Source organism: Hemitrygon akajei, chromosome 28, assembly GCF_048418815.1.
Source record: "Hemitrygon akajei chromosome 28, sHemAka1.3, whole genome shotgun sequence".
Classification (NCBI taxonomy): Eukaryota; Metazoa; Chordata; class Chondrichthyes; order Myliobatiformes; family Dasyatidae; genus Hemitrygon; species Hemitrygon akajei.
In genome coordinates, this window is record NC_133151.1 from 32,910,025 (window position 1) to 32,931,939 (window position 21,915).

General features: G+C 45.2%; 4 protein-coding genes across 4 annotated transcripts in view; 1 reads left to right on the forward strand and 3 right to left on the reverse strand.

Annotated features, from left to right (window-relative positions):
- Window positions 1-79: 79 nt before the first annotated feature.
- LOC140717547 (histone H3) lies at window positions 80-895 on the reverse strand. The gene has a single exon (XM_073031121.1). It carries the CDS (start codon window positions 517-519, stop codon window positions 109-111), a length of 411 nt encoding a protein of 136 aa, XP_072887222.1. The 5' UTR covers window positions 520-895; the 3' UTR covers window positions 80-108.
- Window positions 896-1,209: 314 nt separating this feature from the next.
- Window positions 1,210-1,521, reverse strand: LOC140717857 (histone H4). The gene has a single exon (XM_073031577.1). It carries the CDS (start codon window positions 1,519-1,521, stop codon window positions 1,210-1,212), a length of 312 nt encoding a protein of 103 aa, XP_072887678.1.
- A 10,560-nt stretch (window positions 1,522-12,081) lies between these two features.
- Window positions 12,082-17,718, reverse strand: LOC140717816 (histone H4). The gene is made up of 3 exons (XM_073031538.1): window positions 17,053-17,718; window positions 15,272-15,356; window positions 12,082-12,229 (listed from the first exon to the last, which is right to left on the reverse strand). Exon 1 carries the CDS (start codon window positions 17,455-17,457, stop codon window positions 17,146-17,148), a length of 312 nt encoding a protein of 103 aa, XP_072887639.1. The 5' UTR covers window positions 17,458-17,718; the 3' UTR covers window positions 12,082-12,229; window positions 15,272-15,356; window positions 17,053-17,145.
- LOC140717809 (uncharacterized) overlaps window positions 16,035-21,915 on the forward strand; it is an 845,297-nt gene continuing 839,416 nt past the window's right edge. The window contains exon 1 of the mRNA XM_073031531.1: window positions 16,035-16,398. Coding sequence (XP_072887632.1) covers window positions 16,035-16,398 — 364 coding nt within the window. The remainder of the gene's footprint in view (window positions 16,399-21,915) is intronic.

Consider the following 21,915-nt stretch of genomic DNA (forward strand, 5'->3'; position numbering starts at 1 on the left):
AATACCAACATCAAACATGTACAATATTCAGCAAGCTACAGCTCTTTCATTTGCCGCGGTAGTGGCTCTTAAAAAAGCCTTTGTTTGTATTTGGTGTGTAGACTGGGTTTAAGCGCGCTCCCCGCGGATGCGGCGGGCCAACTGGATGTCCTTGGGCATAATGGTGACTCGCTTGGCGTGGATGGCGCACAGGTTAGTGTCCTCAAAGAGCCCGACCAGGTAAGCCTCACTTGCCTCCTGCAGGGCCATGACGGCCGAGCTCTGGAAACGCAGATCGGTTTTGAAGTCCTGAGCGATCTCCCGGACCAGGCGCTGGAAGGGAAGTTTGCGGATAAGCAGCTCGGTGGATTTCTGGTAGCGCCGGATCTCCCTCAGAGCCACGGTGCCGGGCCGGTAGCGATGAGGCTTCTTCACTCCGCCGGTGGCAGGAGCGCTCTTCCGCGCCGCTTTGGTCGCCAACTGTTTGCGAGGAGCTTTTCCGCCAGTCGATTTGCGCGCTGTCTGCTTGGTGCGGGCCATTGTGCTTCGGGAGTGAGAGCACAGGCTGAAATACAGGAACAATATAGACGAAACAGGCTCCAGGACAAGCTTTTATACTGTTAGAGTAGGACCGCCCCATTGTAACCGATTGGCTAAACATCAGGAGTCTATCAACGAAGTCCAGTTGTTGCTATTGGTTCAGTCCTTCACTCATCACCCGCAGCCTCGCAGCGAATATTAATTTGCGTCTGACTTCGGAATCTGTAAAATAGCGTAGTGGTCGGATTACAGTCAATCAGAATACAGTGATTGGCACCGAATTACTTTCAAATTACCAGAAACCGTGTTTGAAAATGTTTTTCCCCAATTAATTAAATCACGGATTATCCGCTTTCAGTTCCATTTAATAAATGTAATATTTTGAATATATGCATAACTACTGGAATTCTCTGAGTGAACTGATTTCTGTTCGTGACGGCAAAGAAGATTAAGATCGATTTTAATTTTAATTAATTCAATGAGGTTTTGCGGGCATCACCGACTGGAAAGGCAGAATCGCATGCATTTTAAGCACGTCCAATGAAACTGTATTCAAATGTTTAACACAATTTATTATTTATCCACGAAAAATACTATATAACCGAAGGTTTGGACATAGCTCCGTCTGTGAGGCGGTGGGTGGCTCTTAGAAGAGCCTTTGTGTTGTTCTTGGGAGGAAGTGGGAGTTTTTCAGCCGCCGAAGCCATAGAGAGTGCGGCCCTGGCGTTTCAGAGCGTACACCACATCCATGGCAGTGACCGTCTTGCGCTTGGCGTGTTCAGTGTAGGTGACCGCATCCCGGATCACATTCTCCAGGAAAACCTTCAGCACCCCGCGGGTCTCCTCGTAGATCAGACCCGAAATCCGCTTGACGCCGCCACGGCGAGCCAGACGGCGGATGGCCGGTTTGGTGATGCCCTGGATGTTATCACGGAGCACTTTACGGTGCCGCTTGGCTCCGCCTTTGCCCAGTCCTTTGCCTCCTTTCCCTCTGCCAGACATGATGCTACTTCACTCAGGTCGCTGCTCAGTGACAAACCGACTGCTGCTGTCTCCTTTTATACACAGCGCCCCGACCTGCCCGAGAAACGCGCAGAGAGACAGAGGCGGGGAGGGGAGGAGACAGAGTCAGAGTGACGGACAGAGCCGAGAGCGGCCTCTCATCCTCCAGCTCCGCCTTCACTTTACCAGACCCGCCAATTTCCAACGGTCTATCCGCAACAGAACAGAAACAAAACGCTCGGAGAAACCTTCAAATGCACAGCTTCAATATTAAAGGCCAGTCTGTAATGTTAACACATAACTCGCTGTAGAACTGGCACATAATCTATTTAAATTTTTATTCAATTCTCCGAAAATTAAATGTTAAAATTTTGAACCAGAGGACAATTGCGAGGACGGGAACCATAGAACATTACAGCACAGAAACAGGCCTTCTGGCCCTTCTTGGCTGTGCCGAACCATTTTCCTGCCTAGTCCCAATGACCTGCACCTGGCCCATATCCCTCCATATACCTCTCATCCATGTACCTGTCCAAGTTTTTCTTAAATGTTAAAAGTGAGCCCGCATTTACCACTTCATCTGGCAGCTCTTTCCACACTCCCACCACTCTCTGTGTGATGAAGCCCCACCATGATCCCTTTAAACTTTTGCCCCTTCACCCTTAACCCATGTCCTCTGTATTTTTCTCCACTAGCCTCAGTTTAAAAAGTCTGCTTGCATTCACTCTATCTATATCCATCATAATGTTATGTACCTCTATCAAGTCTCCCCTCATTCTTCTACGCTCCAGGGAATAAAGTCCTAACTCCGACTTTCCAGTAAAACACAGAGACATCTGTAAACACGCAGCAGGTCAGGCAGTACCCGTGGTCAGAGAAACAGAGTTAACGTTTCAGGCCGAAACCCTTCATCAGATACCCCCTGTTCGCATTTCAAATTCCATCTGGAGCAGTGAATGATGCACCAGGACACAATTTCCCTCTGCACTGCCAGGTCCTGTTCTCTCTGAACATTTAGAAAATGTTCTGAATTATATATTTTTGCTGCCAAAATGTACAAGTTCACACCCTCCCTCCCCCACAATATCCCAGCTGCCAGACCTGTGTCCGATCACATCACCTGTATCTACCCCTTTGCAGAATCCTCACCGCTCTTCACCACTCAGTCCAAACTTTTGGAAGTTTGCAATGACTCTTTGCTTTGTTACAGTTTAAAACGTTTTGCTGGGTAGGTTGATGAACTACCAGGTCTGGGGATTTCTGTTTCCTGCTTTTGCTTCAGTGTACAGAATCTGCAGGTTTTTGTATCTATTATTTCTTTTGTATTTACTTATTTTTCCTCCTATTTGGAGTTACTATCTGAGTAACTCATAGAAACCCTACAGCACAATACAGGCCTTTTGGCCCACAAAGCTGTGCCGAATGTGTCCCTACCTTAGAACTACCTAGGCTGTATACATAGCCCTCTATTTTTCTAAGCTCCATGTAGCCATCCAGGAGTCTCTTAAAATACCCTATCGTTTCCACCTCCACCATCACCGCTGGCAGCCCATTCCACACAGTCACCACTCTCTGTGTAAACAAAAAAATACCCGACATCTCCTCTGTACCTACTTCCAAGCAGCTTAAAACTATGCCCTCTCGTGCTAGCCATTTTGGCCCTGGGGAAAAGCCTCTGACTATACACACGATCAGTGCCTCTCATTATTGTGTACACCTATGTGGTCAAAGTGGTCATCCCTGCAGGCACAGAGCAGTTCAGTGGTCCTAAACTCCCTCACCCAGGTCAGCTGACAAGGTTTAGTTATGCGGTTCATATGGGCCTCAGTCAGGCCATTTTGTAAGCTGTATACAGAATTGGCTTTGCAATCAGAGACAGAGTGATGGCAGAGGGTTGTTTTGTGATCCGATGCTGGTGACTGGTGAGATGGGGAGGGGAGGAGACAGAGTCAGAGTGACGGACAGAGCCGAGCGGCCTCTCATTGTCCAGCTCCGCCTTCACTTTACCACACCCGACAATTTCCAATGGTTTCTCCGCAACACAGCGCTCCGGACAAACTCTCTCTGACATACCACGTGAATGATTCCGGGGATTCTCCTGCTTCCAAATTATAGGAAGTGTTTTTAGAAAGATAGAAACATAGAAAACCTACCGCACAAATACAGGCCCTTCCATCCACAAAGTTGTGCCGAACATGTCCCTACCTTAGGAATTACTAGGCTTACCCATAGCCCTCTATATTACTAAGCTCCATATACCTATCTAAAAGTCTCTTAAAAGAACCCATCCCCCTCCACCAACGCTGCCGGCAGCCCATTCCACGCACTCACCCCTGAGTAAAAAACTTACCCCTGACGTTTCCTCAGCACCTTAAACCTGTGTCTTCTTGTGGCAACCATTTCAGCCTTGGGAAAAAGCCTCTGAGTATCCACATGATCAATGCCTCTCATCATCTTCTACACCTCTATCAGGTCAGCTCTCATCCTCCTTCACTCCGAGGAGAAAAGGCAGAGTTCACTCAACTTATTCTTATAAGGCATGCTCCCCAATCCAGGCAACAGCCTTGTAAATCTCCTCTGCACCCTTTCTATGGCTTCCACATCCTTCCTGTAGTGAGGCGACCAGAACTGAGCACAGTGCTCCAAGTGGGGTCTGACCAGAGTCCTATATAGCTGTAACATTACCTCTCGGCTCCTAAATTCAATTCCATGATTGATGAAGGCCAATACACCGTACACCTTCTTAACCACAGAGTCAACCTGCACAGCTGCTTTGTGCGTCCTATTTATCTGACACACAACACTCCAGAGAGAAAAAAAAAATTCCCTCACGCACCACTGAAGTATTTCTAGGAATTTGCTGCTTTAAATTATAGGAAGTGCTTTTCCATTCTACAAATCCCCGAGGAGCTCGGTCTGTCCCTCCCCGGCCCCGTGACCACTTCGAGCGCCCTCACACACAGCAGTTGGTGGGTGAGTGTCCAGTGATGAGAGGGTTAATTCATTAGAACAATTGTTCTTCTGGGTCGCAGGTAAAATAATAAAAACTGTCACATAAAAGGGTAGCTGAGGAGGTGGTGTGAGGTGGGTGGGGATCCTGGTACAAGGGTCATGGCAAAGTTTGGACGAGAGTCACAGGAGAATGGGAACCACAGCAGGTGAGATGGTTGAGAAAGGATATATGACAAGACTGCTTGAGAAGTAGCAGACCAAGGGGCAGGCTAATAAACATGGTGGGACTGATACGCTGAAATGAGTTTATTTCAACATTAGGAGTATTATGTTGTTGGATGGACAGGGCTGGCAGCTCAACATTCCTGGGTTTCATTGTTTTACATGTGAATGTGGGTGGGAGGGTGGTTAAAAGATGCAGAGGTTACCCCACTGGAAATGTCACAGCAAACTGGAGGGCTCATTTAAAGAGGCAATTTGCAGTTACACTGATGGGATTATCGTACTGGCCCCCCAATAACCACCAGGGGCAGAGGCATGGATATGTTTGTGCTCATGGAGAGGTGCAGAACAACAGCGTTGTCACAGTGGGGGACATTTTCTTCCCCAGAATTGATTGGATCTTACTCAATACTTAAATGTGCAAAATTTGTTCAGTGAATCCAAGGAGTGTTTGAAACATTATGTACAGAGCCCAACCAGAGGAGAGAACATACGGGAATTAGTTTTGGGAAATGGCCCAGGCCAGGTAACAGCTGAGAGTCAGTGAACATTTTGGGAACAGTGATCACATGTTAGTTTTTCAGCTAGTTATGAGTGAAAAGAAGATCAGATCTTGTATGGAGGTATTATCTTAGAAGAGGGCAAGTTAGATTGCACCAAGACAGAAGCTAAGGGGCATTGATCAGGAGCAGCCATTGTCCGACAAGCCCACGTCTGACATGTGGGAGATGTTTAAAGACCAGCAGATCTGAGTTCAGGATCAGCATGTTCCAGTGAGGTTAAGGAAATGGATGGAAAGGTAACTTTTGGATGAGCTGAGAGATCCCAGATTTAGTCAGGAAGGATAGGTAAGTTTTACAAAGTTAACATCAGACCGAGCCCTTGTAGAATTTAAAGACAGCAGGGAAATGCTGAAGCAGGTGATAGGAAAGGCCATAAAGGGGCCACAAAATGCCCTTAGTGAGCAAGGCCACAGATAATCTCAGGAACTTTTTGATTTATATTAAGGAAATGAGAATCACAAGATATTGAAAAGGCCCACTTAAGGTGAAAGGAGGAATGTTGTGGTTGGAGTCAGAGCAAGTGGCTGAGCTACTAAATGAGTGAAAACAGAGTGGGGCATGTGAACATGAGAAACATGCTGAGGTTAAGGAGGAAGTCTTCTGAAAAGCATTGAAGTGGATAAGACTCCAGACCTGATGACATATATCCGACAATAGTGAAAGAAGCAAGTGAGAATGTTGTTGGGGATTTGGCAAGGCACTTTGTGGCATCACTAGTTACATGTGAGGTCCCACAGGACTAGGTGTAGCAAATGCTGTGCCTTCGTCAAGAAGGGAAATAGTGAGAATCCATGAAACTATAGACAAGGGAGCCTCATGTCAGTGGTAGGGAAGCTACTGGCGAGCGTACCGAGTAACAGGTTTTATGCATATTTCACGACCATGGCCTACAGTTAACCTGGCTCTGTGCAGGCATTTCTGAGGGGGTAATATCACTGCTTGATGAGAGCAAGACAGTGGACATTATCTATATGGACCTTGGTAAGGTATATGAACAGGACCATCATGCTCAGCAGATTCTGAAGATAAAGATTTATTGGATATAAGGTGAACAGAAATGTTGATTTAGAAGGCAGAGTAGAGTTGGAAGACTGTTATTCTGGTTGGTGATCCGTGTCTAGTGGTGTTTCACAAGGATTAATGCTGGAAATTATGTTGTTTGTGATGTATATCAATGTCTGGGTGAAAATGCAGATTGGTGCTTTACAAGCTTACAGGTGACTCCAAGACTGGTGAAGCTGCAGACAGTTTGAAAATTGATAAAAAAAACACAGTGGGATATAGATTATTTACAGAGACCCTCTTGCAGATTCTCTGTCAGAATAAAAGTTAAATTGAACAGGTCCTGCCTCTGCCGCATCTGCTCTCAGGATGAGACTTTTCATTCCAGAACAAACGAGATGTCCTTCTTTTTCAAAGAAAGGGGCTTCCCTTCCTCCTTCATCAATGCTGCCCTCAATAGCATCCCTTACATTTCACACATGTCTGCTCTTACCCCATCCTCCCGCCACCATACCAGGGATAAGGCTCTTCTTCTCCTCACCTACCTCCCCTCCAGCCTTCGCATCCAGCACATAATTCTCCAGAACTTGGGCCATCTACTATGGGATCCCACCACCAAGCCCATCATTCCCTTCCCCCAACTTTCCTCAGGGATTGCTCAGTCCCCTGCGTAACTCCCTTGACCATTTGTCGCTCCCCACTGATCTCTCTCTTGGGATTTATCTTTCTCAGAGGAACAAGTGCTACACCTGCCCCTACACCTCCTCCCTCACTGCCATTCAGGGCCCTAAACGGCCCCTTCCCGGTGAGGCAACACTTCACCTGAGTCTGTCTGTTGGGATTATGCACAGTGTCTGGTGCTCCCGGTGGGGTCTCCAATACATCGGTGAGAACCAACGTAGATTGAGAGACTGTTTTGCTACATCTGTCAGAAGTGGGATTTCCCAGTGGCCACCCATTTTAATTCCAATTCCCATTCCCATTCCGATATGTCAATCCATGGCCTCCTGTACTGCCACGATGAGACCATACTCAGGTTGGAGAACAACAGCTTATTTTCTGCCTGGGTAGCCTCCAATCTTATGGCATGAACATCAATTTCTCAAAATTTTGGTAGTACCCCCATCCTCCTTTATCAATCACCTCCCATTTTCATCGTCTCCCTCTGGTGCTCCTTGCATCTTTTTCTTTCTTCTATGGCCTTCTGTCCTCTCCTATCAGCCAACCACTTCTCCAGTCTTGTATCTCGTTCACCAATCAACTTCCCAGCTCGGTACCATCCATCCTCCTCCCAGTTTCACCTATCCCCTTGTGCTTCTCTCTCCACTCCCCCCCCCCACATTTTAAATCTACTCATCTTTTTTCCAGTCCTGCCAAAGTGTCGCGTACCGACAAAAACAACTGTACTTTTTCCATAGATGTTGCCTGACCTGCTGAGTTCCTCCAGCATTTTGTGTGTGTTGCTTGGATTTCCAGCATCTGTAGATTTGCTCTTGTTAAGTTTGAAGAACCTTGGTTTTCAAGGGATATTGGGGTCCTGTTTAGGAAAATAAAGAGGTCCACAGCAGGTTTACATAGGTAGGAACAAATGAGGTGCTAACAGAGTATAAGAAATGAAAGAGAACTCTTAAGAAGGAAATCAGGACTAAAAGAAGGTGTGAGGTTGCCCTAGAAGACAAGGTGAAGGAGAATCTTAACGGGTTCTACAGATATGTTGAGAGCAAAAGGATGGCAAGGGACATAATTGGTCCTCTGAATATCAGTGTGGCAAGCTATGCATTGAGCAAAAAGACATGGGGGAGATCTTAAAAGGATATTTTTGCACCTGTATTTACTCAGGAAACAGACTCAGAGTCTGTAGAAGTGAGGCAAAGCAGCATTGAGGTCATGGACCCCACCCAGCTTACAGAGGAAGAGGTGTTGGCTGTCTTGAGGCAAACTAAGGTGGACAGATCCCCGGGGCCTGATAAGGTGTTCCCGCAGACCATGCGGTTAGCAAGTGCTGAAATTGCAGGGGCCCTGGCAGAGATTTCTAAATCATCCTTAGCGACAGGAAAGGTACTGGATGAGTGGAGGATAGCAAATGGTGGAAAGCCCCTAATGATTTCCCAACGTATGACAGGGCTGAGGATGAGGGAGCAAGTTTACAAGTAGTTGATGGGTATAACAGTAAAGTAAGGAAGGACAAGACAATGATTTGGTACAAATGCAGACAGAGCAAAAGGTTGAATTGTAGAACAGAGGCAAATTTCAAGTGAAGAATACAGGACTGAAGGTACTGTATTTAAAAATGCAGAGTATTTGGAAAAAGGTAGGACATACTTGTGGCAAAATTTGAGATTGGTCAGTATGACGTTGTGGGCATCACTGAGTCATGGTTGAAAGAAGGCCATAGTTGGGAGCTGAACATCAATGAATATACTTTGTATGGAAAGAGCACGTTGGAAGGCATAGGCAGTGGTGTGGCTCTGTTGATAACAGATGGAATTACATCTGTAGAAAGAGGTGACTAGGTCAGAGGATGTTGAATATTTGTGGAAGGATTTAAGAAACTGTAAGGGGAAAAAGGTCATTATGGGAATCATATATAGGCCTTCAAATAGTAGCCAAGGTGTGGAGTTGAGAATGTAAAGGGAACTGGAACAAAGGCATGTCACAATTTAAATAGGGGACCAGATAGCAATTGGATTGGGAAAAATCAGGCTGGTGTCATTTCTCAAGAGAAGGAATTTATTAAATGACTACGTGATGGATTTTTAGAGCATCCTGTACTTGAGTCTACTAGGGAAAAGTCTATCTTAGATTGTGTGCTGTCAAATAACCCAGATGTTATTAGGGAGCTTAATGTACAGGAGCCCTTAGGAGTCTGTGTTTATAATATAATTGAATTCATACTGTAATTTGAGAGGGAGAGCACAAGTCAGATGTATCAGTATCATAATGGAATAAAGGGTGTGAAAGAGGAGCTTGCGCAGGTGGATTAGAGGAGGATACCGGCGGAAGTTCAATGATTGGAAAGCTTTCAAAACCCAACAAAAGGCAACAAAAAAAAAGCTGAAGAAGGGAAAAGAAAATGAGAGAAAACAAGCCAATACTATAAAGCAGGATATTAAAAGATTTTTTTCAGTAATGTAAAGAGTAAAAGGGAGGTGAGAGTTGATATTGGACCACAGGAAACATGCTGATATGGGAGTAATGGAGGACAAATAAATGGCAGATGAACTTAATGAGTACTTTATACCAGCCTTCACTGTGGGAAGACACGAGCACTATGCCAGAGGTCCATGAGTGTCAGGGAGCAGGAGTGAGTGCCATTGCTATTGCAAAGGAAAAAGTGCCAGGCAAACTCAAAGGTCTTAAGGTGGATAAGTCACCTGGGCTAGATGGACTAAGAGTCCCAAGAAAAGATGCTGAAGAGATAAAGGATGCACTAGTCATGATCTTTCAAGAATCACCTGATTTGGGCATAGTTCCAGACAACTAAAAAATTCCAAATGTCATTCCACTCTTCATGAAGGGAGGAAGGGAAAAGAAAGGAAATTATAGATCAGTTAGCTTTACCTCAGTGGTTGGGAGAGTGTAAGCATGAGTTTTTGAGATCCTTACACTAATGATAAAGTAAGTCAAAGTCAGCATGGTTTCTATCCAGGGAAAAACATGCCTGGGAATTCTTTTAGAATTCAAGTAAACAACAAAGCTGTGGATGGACAAAAGAGAGGCAGTGGATGTTATTTGCTTGGATTTTCAGAAGGCATTTGATAAGGTGCCACACATGACACTGCATAACAAAACAAAATCCTATGTCATTACAGGGAAGATACTAGCAGAGATAGAGAGATGGCTGACAGGGAGGAGGCAGTGAGTGGGAATAAAGGAGGCCTTTGCTAGTTGGTGGCCAGTGCAGTGGTGTTCTTCCATGTTTAGTATTGGGACCAGTACTTTCCGCACTGTTTGTCAATGATTTCGACAGTGGAATTGATGGTTTTGTGGCTAAGCTTGTGAATGATACAAAGATAGATGGTTGTGCTGCAGAAGCAATGTAATTGCAGCAGGAATTAGATAAATCAGAAGAATGGCCAAGAAAATGGCAGATGGAATACAGTGCTGGGTAATGTCTGATAATGCACTTTGGTAAAAGGAACGACAGTGCAGACTCATTTAAATGGGGGAGAAAGTTCAAACATCGGAAGTGCAAAGGGACGTAGGATCCTCATGAAAGCTCCAGAACGATAATTTATAGGTTGAGTCTGCAGTGAAGAAGGCAAATGCAATGTTGGCATTTATTTCAATGGGAATAGAACATAAAAGCAAGGAGATAATGCTGAGGCTTTAAAAGACACTAGTGAGGCCACACTTGGAGTACTGTCAACAACTTTGGACCCCGTATCTCTGAAAGGATGCGTTGTCATTGGAGAGAGTCCAGAGGAGGCTCACGAGGATGATTCTGGGAATGAAGGTTAACACAGGAAGAGCATTTGGCAGCTTTGGGTCTGTACTCACTAGAACTCAGAAGAATGTGGGGTGGGGGGGGGGATGACATTGCAACATACTGAATATTGAAAGGACTGGATAAGGTAGATGTGGGGAGGCTCCTTCCTATCATGGGGATAGCCAGGTCCAGAGGGCGCAGCCTCAAAATTGAGGGGTAACCTTTCAAATAGGAGGTAAAGAGGATTTCTTTTTAGCCAGAGAGTAGTGAGTGTGTGGAATGCTCTGCCACAGACTCTGGTGGAGGCCAAGTCCGTGGGTATATTTAAAGCGGGGGTTGAAAGTTTCCTGATTGGTCAGTGCATCAAAGGTAATGGCGAGAAGGCAGGTGTAAGGGGTTGAATGGTATCTGGGATCAGCCGTAATGAAATGGCAGAGTCGCTGGGCTGAATGGCCTAATTCTGCCCCAAAGTCTTATGGTCTTACACCAATCTCCTTCTAGCATCTCACATCACCACCCCTCCCCCCAACAACACACCTTGCCCTTCACCTGGTCTCACCTGCCTTGTAATCCACAGCCCTCCAACTGGCTTCTGCACGTTATTTCTAGTCCTGGTGAAGGTTCTCACCCTGAAATGTCAAGTTTCTGCTGTGTTCCTCCAGCATCTTGTCTATGTTTGCCTCAGACCATGTATTGATTAAACTAATCAACCGGGTACAGTAGAGGAAAATAAAAAATCGAAGAATAGATGAAGAGGCAACGGCAGCTGGTAGACTAGAGGACTGGGAATTTTTCAGGAACCAGTGGTGAGAGCCAAAAACTAAATCTAACAAGGAAACAGCAGATAAGTTGACTCAATAATTTGCATTGGTGTTCACAATGGGGACACGGCAAGCATCCCACAGATATCTAATGGTGACATTTCAGCACTGTGTAATAATATGTAACAATTGCCATCAGGAAGGAAAATCTAATGGGAGTAAAAGCAAACATTACCAGGTCCCAATGACCTGCACTCAAGGGTTTCACAGAGAGTGGCTGGAAAGAAAGTGCTGATAGAACTTAGTAAAACTCACTGTGTGCCAGGAAGGTCTCAGTGGAGTGGAAATCCATTGCTGAAATAGGGCGGAAGACAAAACCAAGTGACTGTGGTCCTGTTAACTTCACATCTATGGTTGGTGAGGTGCTGGAGTCTGTGATGAATGCAGAAATAACACGTTATTTAGTGAAGATTCAAGTGATCAAATGAAATTGACATAGTTTAGTGATCTGTTGACCTAAAGAAAGGTGTGAGGTGGGAGTTCTCCTGAAGTCGAGAACCACCTCCTATGTCTTGTTGACACTGAGCAAAAGGTTACTTGCCTGGCACCAGGCCTCAAGCTCTTCCACTTCCTCTGTACGCAATCTCATCGTTGCTGATGATGAGCCTGTCCTCTCATCAGCGAACTTGACAATGTAATTATTCGGGTGTTTGGCTCTGCAGTCATCTGTGAGCAGAGTGTATAGGAATGGTCTCAGCACACAGACCTGGGAAACAACCCTATTGAGGATGAAAATTAAGAAACCAGTCAAGGACAACACTGTGTGGCCTAATCTCCATGCTTCAGTATTCTTTTAAACAGACTAACTGAGAAATGTTCAAGGAGGCTGCCACAAACAGAGCAGACACAGACCTGAAGGAATTAGTCTCATCTGTCACCTACTATAATTCTAAGTGTGTTTCAGCATTGGTACCCCAAGAACAGTCATCTCACGGCCCACCAGAAGCCCTGGTTGAGTGCAGAGGTGCACTCGCTACCAAAAGCCCAGGACATTCTGTGAAGAAGGCTGAGAAGAACCTGACAGAATAAATAGACTGTTTTAGGCTGGGACGATGTAACTACTGGAGTGTCCCAAGGACCAACTCTGTGCTGTCAATTATTTACTATTGATATTAACGATCAGGAGGATGGTACAGAGACTGAGGGATCCAAAGTTGTCAATAATGGGGAATGTGGTGGGGGACATGTGATGGGATATTTGGTCTCTGGAAGAGGATAGGGAGAAGCTGGCTGAGTAGAATACATGGTGAATGGAGTTTAATGTGGGAACATGTGATGGTGTGAGCAGATATGTGTAATTAAACTATAATTTATGTGGTTCCTTCAGGTTGTTACAGACAGAGGTGGTAGTTGGGCCAATTCCCACTACATATTAAAAGTTCCCAATGATGTGCACCTCAAATAGCCTCTGACAACCAAGTCCAGCTCCAGGGCTTGACATGTGCCTCAGCTAATAAACTCAGCAGAACCATTTCTACCAGTTTTCAGAGGAAGAGGTGATTTGGAATGTTCAGGGACTGTGTCTTTCCACAGCATGTTACACTGAGGGTGGAGATGTCTGGGGTGGACAGGGTAAACAGGCTCATGGACAGCTCTCTGGATGTGCAGTGGCAGATGTTTAAACAGCTGGTTCTTAGCGATCAGCAGCTATTGATCCCAATTAAACAGGGGAATCCAGAAGAAAGATGGAGTCAAGGGAAATAATAAGTGGAAGTCTAGAGCACAGAAAGTGACAGGGCCCCGAGGTAGACCACTGGACTGAGACTTCCAGTGGGAAGAGACTCAAAAGCTTATACCTACATGTAAATTACAATAAATTAAACTCAACACTGTGAACAGTGTGCACACTGGGGACATAGCACACATCTCAAAATTATCTCTGTTGACATTTCAACACCGTGCAATAATTTGCAGCAGTTACTATCATGAGAGAAATACTAATGAGACTAATGGCAAACATCACCAGGTCACAATGACCTGCACTTGAGGGTTTTACAGGGAAGTGGCTGGAGAGAAAATGGAGAAAGAAGTTGCAGTTTGTCAAAACGCCCAGTGTTCCATGAATATCCCAGTGAAGTGGAAAATCTCAATTTTCTCTATTGTTCAAGAATGTTAGAAGACAGCAGAAGGTAATTGTAATCCTGTTCACTTCACATGTGTTGATGGCAAGATGATGGAGTCTATGCTTTTGGCAGAAATTACAAGTCAGTTAGAGAAGTTTGGTCCATCTGATCCAGGGCAAGAAAGGCTCCCATACAGGTTTCGCCCATATCGGACTGAAGGTTTTCTATCCACGGTCCTGTCCAATAGCATTTCAATCTTGTTAATGTAACTGCCTCAATCACTTCCTCTGGCAGCTGGCTCCATATCCTACACCACCTGGGTGAAAGAAATAACCCATCATGTACCTATTCGATCTCTGCCTCTCACCAACTAGTACCCTCAAGTTCCTGATCCCTCATCCCTGTTAAAAAGTCTCTGTGCATTCACCCAATCTATGACCCTCGCTAGTTTATACATGTCTATAATATTGCCCCTCATTCTCCCACACTCCAAGGAAAACAGTCCTAACCAGCTCAGCCTCTCTTCATAACTCAGCCATTCAAATCCTGGCAAGATCCGTGTACATCTCTCCTGCATTCCTTCCAGCCTAATCGACATCTTTCCTGGAGCAGAGTGAGCAAAACTAAACATAATATTTCAATGCGCCTCAGCAACATCTTGTACAACTGTAACACAACATCCCAACATCTGTACCCAGTCCACGGACTGACAAAGGCCAGTGTGCCAGTCAAAATCAGGTTTAATATCACCGGCATATGTTGTGAAATTTGTTGTTCAGCTGTACATTATAATACAAAGTAATAAAACAAACTGTAAATTACTGTAGGTATATATATATATATTAAAAAAGATAAATTACATAAATAAAGCAAAAAGAGAAAAACAACAGCAGTGCGACAGTGTTCAAGGGTTCAATGTCCATTCAGAAATCTGATGGCAGAGGTGAAGCAGCTATTACTGAATCATTGAGTGTGCCTTTAGGCTCCTGTACCTCCTCCATGATGGTGGCAATGAGAAGAGTGCATATCCAGGTGATGAGGGTCTTTATTGTTGGATGCAAACTTTCTGAAGCATTGTTCCTTGAAGTTTTCTTCATCACAATGTCTATCTGAGACATGGTTTGAGAGGCTGCCAGGTTGAGAGGCTGCCAGCTGGTTGGTGAAATGTAACTCATGTTTGACCAACATGACAGAGGTTTTAAGACCATCAGACCTTAATCCCATAAGATAGAGGAACCAAATTAGGCCATTTGACCCATCCTGTCTGCTGCTCCATTTCATCATGGCTGATTCATTCTCCCTCAGCCCCAATCTGCTGCCTTGTCCCCATAATTCTTTATGTCCTGGCTAATCATGAGCGTATCAATCTCTATGTTAAATATACATAAAGTCTTGGTTCTCACAGCCGCATGTGACACTGAATTCCACAGATTCACCACTTTCTGGCTAAAGAAATACCTCCTCATCTCCATTCAAAAAGGCTGTGTCCTCTAGTCTTAGGCTACTCACAACAGGAAGCACCCTACCCACATCCACTATCGAGGCCTTTCAATCATTCGATAGGGTTTCAATGAGCTCACCACTCATTTTTCTGAAATCCAGTGAGTAGAGGCCCAGAATCAAACTAAAGGGAATAGTTTAAAGGCGACAGAGATGAAATTTGAAGGGTAGGTATTTCACACAGAGAAGAGCTGTTACCTGGAATGAGCCGCCAGAGGAGGTGGTGGAGGCAGAAACCCGCAGAGTCTCTGTTCATGAACTCTTCCCAGGAAACTGACATTCACTGTGTACCGGAATTAAACTCAAAATAGTTACATTAATATTTATACATGTACATTTAATTCTGGAAATATTAATTTAGATATTAAAGTGCGGAAATTTCTTCTTCGTAATCTAATCCAAATTATCTGTATGTTAATCAGAGTCGGTCCCCAGCTCGGTATAATCATAATGTCTTTGTTACATTCGTACAGTACAGACACAAACACTACCCACTCCCTCCCCGTCAGTTCGTCTTGCTCATCACATTAGAATCTCTATAGGAGACAGTTCTGTCGTTCCTGGTTTAATTGGGGTGGGGAATGATCTTCATTAATTTCTGTCCCATTTTGGTAACTTCTCTAAATCTCATTTCAATGCGAGAGCTGAACACGGAGCAATGCGGATACCGAGTCGATAATTAGATTTAACTTTAGATTAGGCTTTCACAAAGGATCATTTGGCGGGCTTTTTTCACATTTCAGTTCAGTTGGGATGTCCGCGGTTTTTTGCGCTTCTGCTGATGCAGTCCCTTGATTGGTAAATAAAACAGCTCTCTGATTGGATTATGTGCTCTCTCCAATCAGATTAAGCGCTGTTTCACTAATCACAAACGCTTCGCTACATTCCTCTGGAAGGTAGAAGAAGGGCGAGTTCTATCGTATTTCCTCATTCTCTGTGAAAGACTTGCTGAGAGTGTGAAATGTCCGGACGAGGGAAATCCGGTGGCAAGGCCAAGAGTAAACCCAAGTCTCGCTCGTCTCGGGCTGGGCTGCAGTTCCCGGTCGGCCGGGTTCACAGACTCCTGAGAAAGGGCAACTATGCTGAGCGGGTGGGTGCCGGAGCCCCGGTCTATCTGGCTGCTGTGCTCGAGTATCTGACGGCCGGAATCCTCGAATTAGCCGGCAACGCGGCCCGGGACAATAAGAAGAGCCGATTCATCCTCAGACACCTGCAGCTGGCCGTCCGCAACGTCGAGGAACTGAACAAGCTACTGGGAGGGGTGACTATCGCTCAGGGGGGTGTGTTACCCAATATCCAGGCCGTACTGTTGCCCAAGAAAACCGGTGGCGCCAGTAAGCAAACTGACAGACACTGAACTCAGTGACCCAAAGGCTCTTTTCAGAGCCACTCACAATGTCCCGCTATCCAGTAAGAGCGCGGTGGAAAGGTCTCAGTTTCAGTCCCTTACTGTAGGTTACAATGAAATTCCTTACTGGTGTACAGCAATCAGTAGTCGGAGCGCTGCCTGACATGGAGCTGAGTCCTGCACTGACTGTTGTACTGTCCCGTCAGATATCAAGTATATGATTGGCTTCTATCCGCCCGCCATTCCAGAGCAGTTACGCCGGATTGGGGGGAATGGGTGAACGATGAGCTTTACAGGCGATCGGAAGTCATTACCTCTACTTTCCATTACTTACACGCCAATTTGGAAATAATTGAGAATTTTTTCTTTGAGGAACGAGTGAAATTAAATGTCCTGTATTACTTTCCAGAACAAGCTGAATCGTGATGTCAAGATCCAAGGTAAACCCAACTTTGCGGGAGAACTGCAGCGAGAGGGTAGGGGTCATATTTACCATGACCCTATTTAATGAAAACAAGTGTAGTTCATGAACATTTGTGAGACAATTACCTCTCCCCGCGAAATTGCGATAACTTTGAGCTTCAACAAAGCTAAGTTAAATATAAATATAAAATAAACATTAAATCTTCACCTGATCCCGCTCCAGGTCACTGCTCCTTCTGTGAGGCGGTGGGTGGCTCTTAGAAGAGCCTTTGTGTTGTTCTCGGGAGGAAGTGGGAGTTCTTCAGCCGCCGAAGCCATAGAGAGTGCGGCCCTGGCGTTTCAGAGCGTACACCACATCCATGGCAGTGACCGTCTTGCGCTTGGCGTGTTCAGTGTAGGTGACCGCATCCCGGATCACATTCTCCAGGAAAACCTTCAGCACCCCGCGGGTCTCCTCGTAGATCAGACCCGAGATCCGCTTGACGCCGCCACGGCGAGCCAGACGGCGGATGGCCGGTTTGGTGATGCCCTGGATGTTATCACGGAGCACTTTACGGTGCCGCTTGGCTCCGCCTTTGCCCAGTCCTTTGCCTCCTTTCCCTCTGCCAGACATGATGCTGTTTCGCTCAGGTCGCTGCTCAGTGACAAACCGACTGCTGCTGTCTCCTTTTATACACAGCGCCCCGACCTGCCCGAGAAACGCGCAGAGAGACAGAGGCGGGGAGGGGAGGAGACAGAGTCAGAGTGACGGACAGAGCCAAGAGCGGCCTCTCATCGTCCAGCTCCGCCTTCACTTTACTGCACCCGCCAGTCTCCAAAGATTTATCTGCAACAGAACAGAACCACAGAGATCGGATAAACTTTCAGATGCACAGCTTCAATACTGAAGGTCAGTTTGTAACGTTAACACATAACACGCTTTTGAACTGACACATAATCTCTTTAAATTTCTGTTCAATTCTCCGAAAATTAAATGATAAAATTCTGAAACAGAGGACAATTGCGAGGACGGGAACTCTGACTTTCCGGTAAAACACGGAGACACTGCGCTCGTGTTTAGAGAAACAGAGTTAACGAATCAGGCCGAAGCCCCTTCATCAGATACCCCCATGTCGCATTCCTCATTCGATCTGCCCGGCCATGTTCTCTCTGAACATTTAGAAAATGTTCTGTATTACATATTTTAAATGTACGTTCACACCCTCCCTCCCCCACAATCTCCCAGCAGCCAGACCTGTGTCCGATCACATCACCCGTATCTACCCCTTTGCAGAATCCTCAACACTCTTCACAACTCAGTCCAAACTTTTGGAAGTTTGCAATGACTCTTTGCTTTGTTACAGTTTAAAACGTTTTGCTGGGTAGGTTGATGAACTACCAGATCTGGCGATTTTTGTTTCCTGCTTTTGCTTCAGTGTCCAAAATCTGCAGGTTTTTGTATCTATTATTTCCTTCGTATTTACGTATTTTGCCTCCTATTTGGAGCAAAGGAGTAAATCATAGAAACATAGAAAACCTACAGCACAATACAGGCCCTTCGGCCCTCAAAGCTGTGCCGAACATGTCCCTTCCTTAGAACTACCTAGCCCAGGAGTGTCAAACTCATTTAAGGTCACGCGCCGGATTGGGCAAAATGCGATTTCACCCCGACCGGATCAGTTGTGCGCGCATGCGTGATCCCGCAGCTTTCGTTGCCTTCGATTTTCCAGTCTGCTCTCACGTGTCTCAGTCTCTGCTGTAACTACAAAGTGTTTCACCTTACGAATTTCGTTTCTTCTATAAGATTGCCTAGTAAGCATTATTTTTATGATTGGTATTAACTTACAGTCGTAGGCTACAAGAAAGTTGTGATGACAGAGAGTAAAACCGATGCTATTTTGGCTAAGATTGTTTTGGAAGACACACCTTCCATTAACAAACCATTTGAAATCGAATATTAGCAGACACAAATGTAGACCTAACGAAGCAAATTGTAAATGTAGGCTACACAACTGCACCTATTTTTATTAGCCTGCTTCCAGCAATCAAACTCAGACAATGAACACAGTTAGCCTCTAAATTTTATTTAAGAGATCATATTTACAATAATAATCAGAAAATGAATGAATCAGAATATTATGACACTCAATATTTCATAATGCATTGTGCTTACATGTCGCAGCGCATGGAACAGTGTCACTCATGTTACACCTGCTGCTTCCAGACACCTGACATCTCTTGGCTTTTACCAGCCTGTCAACATCTGGGACCAGTTTCTGGGCAGTTGTGATTTTGATAATGTCGTTTAGATGTCTGTGTGTCAGCTGCGAGCGCAGTTTGGATTTCTTAATATTCATTATGGAGAACGCCTGCTCACAGAGATATGTTGTCCCGAACATGCAAAAGATCTTTGAGGCAAAATCTGTCATCTTGGGGTACATCGGTCCCAGGTATTAATAGAATCAGTCTAGACCCACAGTTTCAGATTTATATTTCAAAGCCGAGTTGTAGGCCGTATCTTGGGTAATGATGAGTCTGAGCACAGAGAGGAAATTAAGAACCTTGTGGCATGGTGTGAAGACAATAACCTATCCCTCAACGTCAGCAAGACGAAGGAATTGGTTGTTGACTTCAGAAGGCGTAGCGAACCGCACGGCCCCATCTACATCAGTGGTGCACAGTTGGAACAGGTCAAGAGCTTTAAGTTCCTCAGGATGAATATCACAAATGACCTGACTTGGTCTAACCAAGCAGGGTCCACTGCCAAGAAGGCCCACCAGCGCCTTTACTTCCTGAGAAAGCTGAAGAAATTTGGCCTGTCCCCTAAAACCCTCACTAATTCTTCTAGGGTGCATCACAACCTGGTATGGAAGTTGTCCTGTCCAGGACCAGAAGAAGCTGCCGTAGATCGTGAACACAGCCCAACACATCACACAAGCCAATCTTCCATCCTTGGACTCACTTTACACCAAACGCTGTCGGAGCAGGGCTGCCAAGATAATCAAGGACAAGACCAACCCAGCCAAAACACTTTTTGTCCCTCTTCGCTCCAGCAGAAGCTTCAGGAGCATGAAGATTCGTATGGCCAGATTTGGGAACAGCTTCCTTCCAACTGTGATAAGACTGCTGAACAGATCCTGACCCAAATCTGGGCCATACCTTCCAAATATCCGGACCTGACTTGCACTACCTTACTTTCACTTTTCTATTTTCTAATTATGATTTATAATTTAAATTTTTATTATATTTAATTTGATTTGCAAAGTGCAGAATCAAATATCGCTGTGATGATTGTATGCTCTAGTATCAATTGTTTGGTGACAATAAAGTAAAGTTCCACTTATTCAATTAGTTCCATTTGGCATTCCTCCGGCACATCTGATGCCGCGTTGATGGCAAACGGCGAGCAAAATTGTGAGAATTCCTTCTCGAGCTGAGTGAAGACTTGGAATCGATTCTGAAACTCACTTTTCAGCCATGATATTTTGTCCTTGTATCTGTCCATTGTGTCATTATTTCCATGAGCGACACGCACAGACTGCAAAGAGGGGAAATGAGCTGGTTTGCTCCAGGATAGTTGCATCTCCCACAGGCCTAATTTAATTTGAAAGGCACAAATGCTGTTGTAATATTCCGTAACAAGGTTGTTGCAGCCTTGCATGTTAACATTAAGCACATTTAAGTGCTCTGTTATATCCACCAAAAATGAAAGATCATGAAGCCAGTCTGGGTCATCCATCTCTGCCTGGCTTCCCTTTTTCGTTCATGAATAGTCCAATTTCCGCACGTAATTGCAAAAGAAACATTTGAGCGGAACCCCTCTGCTCAACCAGCGGACTTCAGTGTGGGAGGGTAGGCCGTGTCCCATATTACTTTCGGAGAAAAGAGTGTCAAATTGCAGATAGTTGAGTCCCTTGGCTCTAATAAATTAACCGTTTTGATTACTACATCCATGACATTGTCCATTTTCAGGTTCCTGCTACATAACGCCTCTTGGTGTATAATACAATGAAACTTCCAGATTTCCTGCTCTGGATTCTCTGAACTTTCTCTCTGAGTTTTGCAACAACACCTGACTTTTTCCCAACCATGGACCACCAACTGTTGCCACGCTGACAGTGTGACTCCTGTCAACCCACAGTCTGTCCAAGGCCTCGACAAGGCTGGAGAAAACGTCGTTCGCCGTTGTGGTGTTTGTTATGGGCACCATCTCCACAAACTCGTTGGTGACGGTCAAAGATGCATCAACACCATGAATAAATACTCCCAATTGAGATACATCAGTCACATCAGTGCTCTCATCAATTGCAATAGAGAAGGCAATAAATGACATCACTTTGTCTTTTAGTTGATTGTTGAAAACTCCTGCAAGGTCCCCGAATCTCTCTGCCACAGTATTTCTTGACAAGCTGATATTACCAAAAACCTGTCTCTTCTCAGGGCACACCAGCTCAGCTGCCGTCAGCATGCATGCTCTGATGAATTCCCCCTCGGAGTATGGCTTCGACGCAGCAGCTGTTTTGTTGGCAATAATATAGCTGGCCTTCACAGCACCAGCATGAGTCTCTGGACTTTGGGTGAACTCTGATTGCTGTTTTTTCAGAGCTGTTTCCAAGATCGTGCACGTTTTGCGTTCTGAGTCATCCTGCGTACTTGTCATATTTTTCTCCATGTGACGTCTCATAGTGTCATTTGATATTGTACTCTTTTGTCACGGCCACTTGTTGCGAGCATATCAGACACACAGGTTTGCCGTTGACCTCACAGAAGGAAAAACAATCTTTCCAATTATCGTTGAATATCCGACCTTCAATGTCAACTTTTCTTTACTTGGAAAGCATTTTGAACCACAGCAGCAAACAGTCTCAGCCTTGCTACAGGTGTTGCTGACCCGCGTAATCTGTGTGTTTATACTGTGTCTGACGATGTACATGGGGCCCTAGTGGTCTTTAGTGCGGGGTGGTAGGTGCTTATGCATAGCGGGTGATTAACTGCGGCCTAATGTAAGGCTGCTGTACTGATGCATAATAAGTGGTCGTGAATATACTTTTTTTCCCCCAAAGCATCTCGCGGGCCAGGTTGGACCCCTTCG

What these genes read in the sequence shown, in the direction of transcription:
- LOC140717857 (XM_073031577.1), bottom strand. Translation starts at nt 1,521, where the DNA reads ATGTCTGGCAGAGGGAAAGGAGGCAAAGGACTGGGCAAAGGCGGAGCC.
- LOC140717547 (XM_073031121.1), bottom strand. Translation starts at nt 519, where the DNA reads ATGGCCCGCACCAAGCAGACAGCGCGCAAATCGACTGGCGGAAAAGCT.
- LOC140717816 (XM_073031538.1), bottom strand. Translation starts at nt 17,457, where the DNA reads ATGTCTGGCAGAGGGAAAGGAGGCAAAGGACTGGGCAAAGGCGGAGCC.